The sequence below is a fragment of the Lagenorhynchus albirostris genome, chromosome 16, assembly GCF_949774975.1.
Source record: "Lagenorhynchus albirostris chromosome 16, mLagAlb1.1, whole genome shotgun sequence".
Classification (NCBI taxonomy): Eukaryota; Metazoa; Chordata; class Mammalia; order Artiodactyla; family Delphinidae; genus Lagenorhynchus; species Lagenorhynchus albirostris.
Window position 1 is genome coordinate 62,112,563 of NC_083110.1, and position 12,508 is coordinate 62,125,070.

The 12,508-nt window shown below is 42.3% G+C and overlaps 1 protein-coding gene across 5 annotated transcripts in view; it reads right to left on the bottom strand.

Moving 5' to 3' along the window:
- The window catches only part of SORCS1 (sortilin related VPS10 domain containing receptor 1), a 559,188-nt gene that overhangs the window by 214,896 nt on the left and 331,784 nt on the right, over positions 1-12,508 (bottom strand). For all 5 annotated transcript variants that reach the window (XM_060125410.1, XM_060125412.1, XM_060125411.1 and 2 more), the window contains exon 4: positions 5,334-5,492. In XM_060125410.1, coding sequence (XP_059981393.1) covers positions 5,334-5,492 — 159 coding nt within the window. The remainder of the gene's footprint in view (positions 1-5,333; positions 5,493-12,508) is intronic.

Sequence of the window (12,508 nt, forward strand, 5' to 3'; positions counted from 1 at the left end):
TAGGGCTCCAGAACAAGTGAGACAACACAAACTCATGAATATTCTAGAACTGCCGCAAAATGAAGGGTGACCCACCAAACCGTCCTAAGGGTTTTGTCCTCCCTCCACAGAATTAATCACTCATTTGCATGCATTTTTTTTTTACTTCACAAAACAATGGAACTTTTCCTGAAATAAAACTGACAGGAAGATCCATGAACAGGAGAAAAACAAAGATAATGGGAAAGACAGAGAAATCAGCAAAAAGGTGATCTGGGTACTAAGACCAGGCAGCAGATGAGGTTGACTTGCCCTGCACGGCTTTCTGTTTTAAGTTTTTAAAATGTCATATCTCAAACAAAGCAGGATTACTTCTCTCGAAAAACTCTGAAAAGTCTGGTGACATTGAATGAGCCATCCTCGGTGGCAAGAACAGCAGGCTGGAGCTCATGAAGACCCCCCACCACACCCCACCCTCCTGAATGAACACCTCCTCTCCAGTTTCCCACAACCCAGACCCAGCCGCCGTGTTCAGTTAGTTGCTTGCTTATCTGTGTAGGAACCGAGTCCACGGTCTAGAAGGACTTGGGCACCCAGAGTGGGGAGAAAAAGCTCACTGTGGAGGACTGGAGAAACGTGGGCCCTCCTGCTTATGGTCAGGGGCAGCAGGTACATCTGTAGGAGAGGCCTTGCCGCCTGGATAAGCCGAGCAAGGGGGTCTCTCCTCCCCAGCTGTGAGGCACTCTGAGTCCCAGGAGCGTTCACGTTGGCTTCACAACATTGCAGACTCGCCCCTATACAATTCGCTCCGCAGTGTAACCCCTAACAGAGAGGCCCCGAGCCCAGAGCCCCAGGATGGTCAGCAGGGCTGAGGTAGATGCTTATTCTTACACATTTCTCCTGTGTTTTTCTTTCAGTCACATCTGTGTTTTGTCTTCACTCATTTCCACTGTCTCCCAACACACCATGTTTAGTGACGTGTTTGAGACAGACTGAGATGCCGCTGGAGGCAATGTTCCCTAGCACAGTTTGCACACTAGTTTATTGCCAAATTAAAATAAAGATGTAATCTGGTACACTTGGCCTGCTGCTAAGCCTTCCTTGGGTGGTTTCCTGTACTGAGGCAACAATGTGGGGGGAAAACAAGGAAGGAAGTGGAAGCTCTGCACCTCTGTTCTCCTGGCTGCTTGGTTTCCAAATGCCAAGAAACAAAAGGAAGGAGCAGAATGTTTGGTTTGCCAACTGCTTAATTACAGAAATAACAAAACTAAATAATGGAGAGTGAGATGTTGGGGGTCCTGGTATAAATGCTGTGGAATTCTTCACGGCATCCACAGTGATTCACTGCTGTTTTGTAAGAAGCTTAAAAGGTGTAACTGTACATAACAGGTATCCCTCTGCCCATTTGGCATGAAGTTTCCATAATGTCTATAATGCTTATTTTTCTGAAAATTCCAGGGCTTTCCAAAGGCACATCCTCACATAGACCCTTCAGAGGCCAAGGAGTCTATCGCCTGTGCCTATACCATGGAAGTCCCCCAACAGGGCTTTTAAAGAAGTCAAGCTACTTCTTTTAGAGCTTCAAAGGGAAAAAGGTCCCAAATCTCTTCAGTCATTCTAGTGGTGGCTGGAGAGTCACATGCTCATTCAAAAAAATTTTACCTCTTGGCAATCACCTACATCTTTAATATCACAGGTAGATTTCTCTAAGAAAAAATAAGAAAAAAGGCTAAAATATCAAAATAACCTAATCTTATGAATTTTGAGAGCATTTGGTCATACACATTTCTCCCTGATTAAAAGCATTTTTTTTTTTTTTTTTAAATCTGGCTTCCTATGGAACGATGGCCAGTAAAACTCTATCTTGGGCCAGAAAGCACAATCTGTTCAACCAAACTCTTTTGAGTCCCTTAAAATGCTCACATCAAAAAGCCTCTACTGAGAGTCCAGACACTCGAAACGAAACGCAGCTGGAGCAGAACGCCATGGACCACATGGGCTCTTTCCTGCAAGCCAGGGATCCAGACTTTGTCTTCAGGGCCCTCAGAGTCTCATTCACTAAAGGTGAGAGAAAGCAGTGGCAGGGAAATAAGGGAAAAGTAAAGGTGGCTATGTATTCAAAAGGGGAGTGTATGCCTCAAAAGACTGACAGCAAACAAGGGAAGAGAGAAGAGGAGGACAGTGCACAGGTGAGTGCTGACGGAGCTGTCACCTCAACGCAATAACTTCTAACAGACGGTGCTGTCTACCTGAGGATTCTGTTCACCACAGGCTGGTTGAAAACAGCATCTGGCAAAGGGAATCCTAGCACCAAAGCTACCTACCATCTTTGCTGAGAGTTCTGCAACAGTAGCAACTGTCACAGACATATTGATGAACAACACTTACATGAAAAAATAAGTGTTCCCACTTCCAAAAGTCACTGGCCTGCCAACACTAGCACAGGGCCCTCCTTAGGGCCCACTGCTGCATCTCATCAGGGTTCAAAGCTCCGTGATTCGTGGGTGATTGCCAGCTATTATTTCCATATCACTGACCTGCTTGAGTGGCCACAGACCTTCTCCACTTGACTTCGGGCCAACACCACCAGCTAATGGCTCATTGGATGGCTGCAGCCCACTCCACTCCCCGCTGATGCCCCACTCCTCATGCTGTGATTCGAGCCCTGATACATGGAGCCCTTCCCCAACCCCTACTCATTAGCAGGTGATCTATAATTCTTTTTTCCCGGGATGATTTCTCCTTCATTCTCTTCTGGAGAAACAGAGAGCTTAGCAGAAAGGCTGGCTTCTGCCCCTTTGCTAATCTCCCGATATCCCCATCCATTTAGTAGTGAACCCTACTAAATATCATATTCAAATTCCAATTGCTGAACTTAGACATGTGACACCAATGAGTGGTTTTCCCCTTTGGGAAAATTCATTAACGTCTAAGATTTTTGGTTTGTTAGCTACATACAGAGCAAAGACTGTTAAGGCTTCTTCTACCTCTAAAATGATAGAATTCATTTGGTCTATGGTCACAAAAGATACCTTTTGGTCCTGACCAAGCCTACTGTGATACCATCCTAACTGGTCTTCTTGGTTTTGACCTCACAGCACCATAGTTCATTCCAATATTACTACCAGATTAATCTTTGTAATCTATAGCTCTGAACACATAATTCCACTGAACAAAATGTTCAAAAGGCTCCTAATTGGGAAAACAAAAATTATTTTGCCCAACAGTCAAAGTGGTCCAAAAAAAATTAAGATTAGGTTCCAGGAGTACATGTATAATTAACTTGCCCAAATTTCAGTTTCAGCCAAATAGACACATTCACAATCCTGTTTACATGAGTTTTCTAACTTTACAAATTTATATTATTGTTTATGACATCCCTCTTGTGCAAAACGCGCCCCCTCCACCCCCCACAGAAATACGACAGTCATTAAAGTCCAGGTGAAATCATTTTATAAGATCTCCAACTCCTAAACTTGGGCTGCCAATTTCATATAATCCATCCAGCTACTCTGACTGGGTATCTACCATGTGTGAATGAAGAATCTATCTGCCTTTTTAGTCCCTCTTAGACTACTGAACTCACATGCATTTATATTCTTTCCCTAGATGGAATGAATACTCCTCGATATAGTTACTTTATACCAACAGCGCATCATGTTGAGCACATAAACAGACATGGAGTCTAATATTTGTGGGGTTTTTTTGTTCTTTTCAATCTCATTGGAAGTGCACCTGCAATTACAACTATCCACACAAACACATTTTAAGGCAAAGAAAGCCAACCCCAAGTACCAATTCCCATACGTGGCTGAGTCGGAGCCACATGTCCCAACTCCTCCAGAGTTATCCACTTTGCCACAGTGCTCATGGCATCACTGTCTGAAGTACTGGCGCATGAAGGGTTAAATTTTGGGTCATCTCCTCTGACACAACTGCAAAGGTGCATAGTTTTCATTTAGCCAGGTAAATCTGGCCCTCAGTGTGCCTCTGGCATTAGGGGGAAAATTAACCAACTGTCAAATAAAATACAAAAACCCAGTGGATTAAATGACTAATATTCTTGTGTCCTGAGCTGCTCAGCTTTGCCTCTGGTAACTGCACCATCCTGGACTAGATGCACTGTGGCTTGACTCCAGGAATGAAATTGTACATTCTGCTGAAAGGGGAGCCAGGCTGCTCGAGAGGAAAAAAAATACTAATTGTAAGTCTTTCCTATTTTTAGGCTAATGTGCATTTTATTTGGCAGTAAGGGCAGGTGCGAATAAAACTCCAATCCTGAGAATTTTAATTTGCTTTCTCAAAAATGCTCATGTCAGTAGAGACCCTGGAAAGTTGTTTATACTATTCCCCTCCCTTCAGGAAGAACCCCATACGTCTATACCAGCTCAGACGGTTTTAACCCTAGAATATTCTCCTCACTCAGGAAAGTCTAGTAGTTCTTTAAATGTATGTAATTTGTAACATATAATTCCTCTGAGGGTAATTCTCAGGATGACCTCACTGAACCATGCATTTCACAAAGAGCATTCTAACATTTTACCTATTTCCCTTTTGCCTTTTATGGCTACAGCCTCTCTCACATTTGCCTTTGTATACTTTTTGCCTCTAATTCTATCTGATTGTATTTACTGTTGCTAGCCTTATATTCTACCTGAAAATGTAAGTTCCTTAAAAGCTGGAGCTACATGTATTTTATAATGTATCTGCAGTACAGAGTACATGATATATTTTATAGCATTTATCCCATAAAATACATATACATATTGCGTGTGCACGCACACACATATATGCACACAGATAAACATATGATAGCATAACTTCATTCACTGCCTTCCTAAAACGTAGACCTATCCTTCAGCCTAACCACCAAGAGAAGAAAAGTCCTGAGATTGCCTGATTCTGAATGTTATCTACGTACATTTCTCTCACTATTTTAGCATATCACTAGCTAATGTTCTTCACTCCTTCAGGGTCATCCTTCCCTTTAAGGCTCTCAGAAAAGCTATGGGTTCTTAATTCCAAAAAAAAAAATGATCACGTCTCACATACACAAAGCACTGTCTCAAATTCCATGGGGGTTTCCTGATGGCCTGAAGCTTCCAGGTAAGAACTGCTCCTCCACAATGTCTTCCTTAGGGTCTAGCTTTTCCTTTGTGTGCTGTTTCAGATGCTTACACAGCTCAAACAAGCAACCTGAGATCCACATTGCTGCCCCTCGCCCCACCGGCACAGGGTTCAAGCTGCTGCACAGAACAACCTGACAGCTGAGAAGAAACGTAGCGATGACTATGTAGTTGTCTTTCCCTAGGACAACCGTGCACCACAGTCTCGAACAAGGGGACCACGCTCACCTTTTGGTCTTGGCTGTAAGCCAGAATCCAGTCCTCTTGCTTGGGGTGGAAAAGTAAGCTCTGGATGTAAAAGTTCAGCCGGTACTTCTGATAGGTTGCCCCTTCGTCCGAGCTGATCAGTAAACTGCTCTCAATCTCCGGGTCTGTGAGCAACATAATCTGCGGCAGAGAATTGTTCAGGGAAGAAAACAACAGAAAGTTAAGTGTGCAAATTTACGAGGCTTAAAAATGAGCTAAATGTTTGACAAGGGAGGGAAAAGGAACAGGCAAAGAACGCTTGGCCAAACAAGGACCTTGACTGTCAGGTTTGCTCTCCTACCTTGGACCAAGGCCATGAAACTGTTTTCACCAAGAAATGAAAGAGGCGGGACAGACTGAAAGGAAGGAGGAGGAAATGTAGGAGTGCATTTTCTTCCCTCCTGTAGGGCTCCTTGGTTTTTTTCCCCAAGGTTATTTCCTTAATCTGAAATATTTCCCATTGTTCCCCTAACCCCAGCCCTCCTTCCTGCTGAGCCTTGTCTAGTCTCCATTTTGGGGGGATGAAACTTGTCACAGTCTTTTGTGAGAAAGGTGGAATGAAGTAGAAAGAGGATGGAGTCCACTGGTTTTTCTCTCCATCGCAAACCCTCCTGTTCACATCAACGATATCCCATGTCATCCTGCCTTTAGTCTGATTTTCTGAGTCTTGAGTCAAAGACTGTGCATTCGAAAGCCTGCTCTGGGTATTGTCCAAAGGCTCCTTTACCACCTGCTAACATATTAATAGTTTACTTAGTTATTTTCTTTATTGTCTATATATTCTCTCTAGAACACAAACCCATGAGAATAGTGATATTTCTCTATTTTTATCCCCACAAGTGCCTTCCCAGCAGCTAGAATGAGGTCCAGCATATATTATATGTTCAATAAATATTTGACATGAATGAACGAAAGTTAAAGGAATGAATGGAAACTTTTTCAGAGTAGTCACATAGATCTAGAAAGATGCCCAGAGTAATTTGAGCAGATATGAATGTAAGTTCCATGGAAAAAGTCATTGGATGCCCTTCTCCATCTTTGGCCTATTGACAAAAGAATATGCTATACTCATGTAAAAATTCACAGCTCCAGAGGCTTGGGACTTTCTCCTTTTGAGGGTTAACCTTGGCCACAGCAGTGTGAACAATCCACAACAGGAGCAAGACAGAGGAGCTGCTCTGAAAACAGCTTTTTACTCTCTTGTTTCACGCCTCTAGGAATATGTGATAAAGCACCTCATTCCCGACTCTGCAGGTTGCCTTTCACTCAGTCAAAGTGCACACCTTATGCCTCCAGTCAGGTGGCCTTAATGCTGCCCACTGACTTCTTCCCCAACAGCTTATTCACTGGCACTTTCTGAGTTTGGTTTGGAGAAGCATGAAAGATGTGCTTAATGTGTGGCCGTATGAAGAGAGATCACTGCAGCCCAGGGTTTAAAGATTACCAGCTAAGGATGTGGCGGTTCCAGGAAAAGGAGAGAGAGAGAGAAAGGAAGAAAAAAAACCAAAAAACTAGAGCCCTGTCGTAAGAGAACAGAGTGCCAGGCAAACGCACAGGGCTTTCTCAGGCATTTGGAGGCAATCGTATGAAAACCTCAGGATAGTTGGTGTCATATTCCAAAGTGGTGTCCGATCACGGCAAATGGCACACGACGACCTCACACCAGACACGCTCAGCCTGAACTGTGTTTATGTTACCCAGGATGAATTTCAGGTTCCTCGCTGTTCTTTCACCCTGCCCTTCTCGAAGAGGAGAAAGGGACGGATGAAGTGGAGTGAGTGGAACGCTGTGGCTGTCAGCTCTGTTCCGGACAAGACGAAGAGCACACACAATACTGGAGACTAATTGCCTCCCCTCCCATGTTCTGGTGAAGCCACTGTCCATCGACCATAAATTCTGACAAAGTAATAGGTCTCTCTGTCTTGTAGTCACCAAGCAGACAGCGTTCCCTTTCGGGATAACTGATGCAGAACCATCAGGTAATCTGCTAAGCACAAACTTCCGTGTCATCATTAAAGTCTACTGTACGTACTAAGTAAGCAAGGACGATCAGATGGCTCCTAAGTTCACAAGAATATTTCCAGGGGATTTCATATTTACTGGCACACAAAAGCTGTCATTTTCCAAAAACAAATAAGTCATCAAATGATCATATTGCTTTGTGTCTCCAACCACAATTAACAATGATATATAACAGCCTTTTGCACTACTGCCAGCAAGTAATTTCTATGATAATATGAAGAGGCTCAATTTTATAAAGCATCTATTATCTCAGGCAAGGTGATTTTCCCCACTCCCCTGCTTTCCTATTTCCCTGTAAACCAGAATATGTTTACTCTCTTCCCACAAGTGCGGATCTCACCACCTGCTTCTCCTGGCAGACTACTTCATCAAAATAAAAACCCTGGGCCTACAGAATATCATCAAATCAAGTTGATTATTTATCATTTATTTAAAATACCTCTGATACTCATTTATACTCTGAGTCAACAAACTGTATGAGATATTCTGCATCTAAGTACTATTGGATGGGGGAGGTAGAATAATACAAATATTTTCAAACATATGGTTATTTAACATTAAGTAAATAAAACTCCTGGCTTCCTCAGTCTTTTCTTCTGGGTACTAAAAATATGTAGACCAAAATCTCACCATTTCTTTACAGTCTTCACCTAAAACCTTCTATTTGGGAATCTGACATTTTGGAAATTAGAGAAGATGTCAGGATATTCCCCCCTGTAAGATTTACAGATGTATCTGTATTAGACAAACCTTCCAGTGGTTCCTCTTTCAAATCTCTGCTCCAATCCACTCAAAACAAACAGGTCAGTCTGGATCCATTTTTGTTTAGCCATTTTTTATTGCAAAAACAACTCTGTAAGACTGCCAGTAGAATTCAAAATAAAAGAAAAATAGGGACTTCCCTGGTGGCACAGTGGTTAAGAATCCGCCTGCCAATGCAGGGGACATGCCATGACCCCTGGTCCGGGAAGATCCCACATGCTGCGGAGCAACTAAGCCTGTGCGCCACAACTTCTGAGCCTGCACGCCACAACTACTGAGCCCACAAGCCACAACTACTGAAGCCCACGCACTTAGAGCTCGTGCTCCACAACAAGAGAAGCCACCGCAATGATAAGCCCACGCACCACAATGAAGAGTCGCCCTGCTCACCGCAACTAGAGAAAGCCTGTGCGCAGCAATGAAGACCCAACGCAGCCATAAATAAACAAACTTACAAAGAAAAATAAATTGACCCTATCCCATCAACAAGTGAAACCATGTTTGTGCCCCCTTCTACTCCTTTATCCACAGCTACATATCATATCATGGATTGAGTTTTTGCTTGTTTTTTTTTCATTTAATATTATGGCCTATATTCATTTCCACCTGAACTGTAAACACACAAATGCATACACACACATTAATACACACCACTGTATACAATGTATTTCAATTGCTTAATCACAATCTCCAACACAGTTAGGTTACAACTGGTTCAGTGGTTGAACCATAGTAAGTGCTTAATGAACTATTAACTGGATTAGTGGAATCTTATTATTTCAGTCTTCAAATTAGAATCTTTTAGTAATTATATTTCAAATGAGTTAAAGTTTGTTCTGTCATGTTGTAGTTTATGAAAAGTAAATATGTTAGTAAGCAAATAAAGAATTTAAGACCTAAATAGAAAATGTTTAACCCATTTGAGAAAAAAGATACAGTGTAAATAATAAGTGTGATCCAATCTTTAGACGAAAATGATGCCCTTTATAAATAAAGTTCTAAGCCATCAATATGGGCTTCCTTGGTGGCGCAGTGGTTGAGAATCTGCCTGCCAATGCAGGGGACATGGGTTCGAGCCCTGGTCTGGGAGGATCCCACATGCCGTGGAGAAACTGGGCCCGTGAGCCACAACTACTGAGCCTGCGCGTCTGGAGCCTGTGCTCTGCAACAAGAGAGGCCGCGACAGTGAGAGGCCCACGCACCGTGATGAAGAGTGGCCCCCGCTTGCTGCAACTGGAGAAAGCCCTCGCGCAGAAACGAAGACCCAACACAGCCAAAAATAAATAAATAAATTTATTTTAAAAAAATAATAATAAAGTTCTATCTTCTCAAGATGGTATTCTACTAGGAAATATTATCAAAATAGAAACTTCAAATTAGTGAATATTCCTCAAAAAATAACAGATTACATTCCTTAAATATATTCAGTGATCCCTGTTTTTGTTGATTTACATTGGCTATCTTCTTTTGGCTTTCTTTTTTTCTCCTTTTTTAATTAATTAATTTATTTTTGGCTGTATTGGGTCTTCGTTGCTGCACATGGGCTTTCTCTAGCTGTGGCGAGCAGGGGTTACTCTTCGTTGTGGTGCACGGGCTTCTCATCGTGGTGGCTTCTCTTGTTGTGGAGCATGGGCTATAGGCGTGTGGGCTTCAGTAGTTGTGGCACGCGGACTCAGTAGTTGTGGCCCACAGGCTCTAGAACACAGGCTCAGTAGTTATGGCACATGGGCCTAGTTGCTAAATGGCATGTGGGATCTTCCCAGACCAGGGCTCGAACCCATGTCCCCTGCATAGGCAGATACTTAACCACCACCCCACCAGGGAAGCTCCCTTCTTTCGGCTTTTCATGTGACTCTGAATAAATGGTGTTTTGCTGTGTTTAATCCTCTGCATTCTGGAATACAATCTGAATGACAGAACTTTAAAAGACCTTTATAAAAGGCATGACTCCAAACTCTGCAGGATTCCTGAAGTGAGCTCTCTAAAAAGAGGGCTTGTTTGCCTAGCATAAAGCTTGTTCCACAGTAGGCCCATACATCTTTGTAAATGAACAAATGAATGAATAAAGCAATGAGTCCTCCTCGTCCCTGCTTCTGCTAAATGCAGTTCATGGATCCCTGTCACATTGAGGGTTCTGAGTCCTCTGAAACAAATCTCTGCTGTTCTACTTGGAAGTAAGTGGGGGGGGGGGGGTAGAGACAATGGGAAGAGTCTGCCCTTAACGGGAAAGTAATTATTCTCTGTTCAGATCAGCCCATGAGTGATTAGAACCAGTTTACTCCTGTCCTGCAGGGTGTGCTGCACTCACTGCATCTACAGGTGAACTGTTTTCCATAGAAAGTCAATAATGGTGACACCGGCTCCCACCACCCAATTCTAAGCAATCGTTCATCATCCACTTCAGGGGAAGGAAACAACTTTATTTGCTCTTCCTGGAGGTGATAAATGAACGTGAAATGCAATTTATAGATTTCAAATATGTCACTTCTACCTTTTTTTTGGGTATTAGTCCTTCTGAAAGCTCAGCGTCATCAAACATCAAATGCATCTCCACTCTCTTTGACTTGCTCCAGGTTCAAAATAGGGTTAAATGATGTAATTCTACAAAACGCTGCTTGACAGCTTCCTGATCCTTCCAGGTGTCTACTCAGAACATTCCTCCAGAAGAGCGCTCCTACCATTTAGTCTTCCAGATTCTTTTCCTAGGTGTGTTGTTCTTGGAATTCCATTATCTACCTATTTAGGCAGGGTGGAGTTATTAATAAGAGGCAGCTTCACCACCCCAAGGCATACATTTTTTCCCACCATTTCTTTGGTCCTAGAGCAAAGAGTATTTACTTTATGTGTTGTTTATTATTTGTTTGCTCATTTGTCTACTCCTTGTCATTCACGGACTGGAATCAAGAAGAGGTAATATACTAGGGATATCTCTCTTGCTTTGCTCAAGGCTTAACTCAGACCCAGATGCCCATATCACAGGTGCATAATAAGTAATTTCCATAGTGATAATGACAATGACAAAGAAAATAACAATAGCAGCAATTGGGCACTCTAGTTATCTAGCCACTCCATTCAAACAAAAATCTATCTATAAATAGTATAAGAGGCTATCTGCAAAACTCTGGCTCCAATATAAAAAACAAATTAAGCAAAATATAATCAGAGCAAGTAAATAATTGGCTGACCCGTGTGGATGGAAGAGCTGCCTATTCCCAATGTGAGGTGGGCATTTACCCTTCCCAGATGAGCTGAGGGTGAAAGCAACAAGTGCTTAGCAATGGGCAACTGTTTGGAGGACAGTATTAGGGAAAGTTACACAGGATCCCAGAATGACCCATGAAAAGAAAGTCACTGAAGTACGAACAACAGTGAGAAAAGGAGAGGAAAGTTATTAAAAAGAAAAAGGTTCAATCAAGTAAACACGGATAGAAAAGAGTCTGTAGAAAGACGTACCCAGTGAGCAATCACTTGTCCTAAGTCCCACTCTCACCCTCTCCCCCAAACTCAGTGAAGCTCACCTAATGTTAAGTAACCCACCCACGTTCATTAACACGAAGGAGGGTCATTCAATACTAAGAGATCATCTTCTTGTGACCTGAATATTGATTCAATGAAATTGGAGAGAAACAATAGACCATCTTCTTGTGACCTGAATATTGATTCAATGAAATTGGAGAGAAACTTTTGCACTGTATTCTGTATGTTTACTTCTGAACTTTTTTTTTTTATGAGGACTCAAAGCTTTTGAATTTTCAGGGGGAAAAAAAGAGTTTTCAAGAAGTGTATCAAACAATTTCAGTCCTTCATACTTCTCTTAATAGCCTTAGAAGATCCAACCTATTACCTATTATGTAATAATAATGATAATTCAGTCAATACTCTTTTTGCCAAACCCTGTAAGGCACAGAATAGTAACACTCACCAGAAATGATAACATATGGGTTACATATCGGTTACACTCCTTGGAAGACAGTTCAAGAAAGAAAGTTTATGGAAGATTGCTTCCGATTTCTCTTGGGACTATGGAACACAATCCTCTCTTTCGAGTTAACTTAGAGAATCTCAAACTAAAAAGCACCATTTCGCTGTGAGACTCTGTTCCCATTACTGTGGTCCTCTGCATGCATATGGACAGGTTGATATGCTGGGCTGAGTGTGGGGATACTGAACCACATGCTTGTTTTCCACAAGAAGAGCCATGACCGAATCCTAAACCTGACCTTTGTCAATGTTGTGGGTGTGTGTACTTCCTCAGAAAAGAGGAAGAAAGTGAGTTTAGTGAATCCCACTCATGCCATGAGAAGAAGGAAAAACAAACCATAAATATATACTATAATCACAGTATCCCATGGGGCCTAACTCCAAAGATGGAT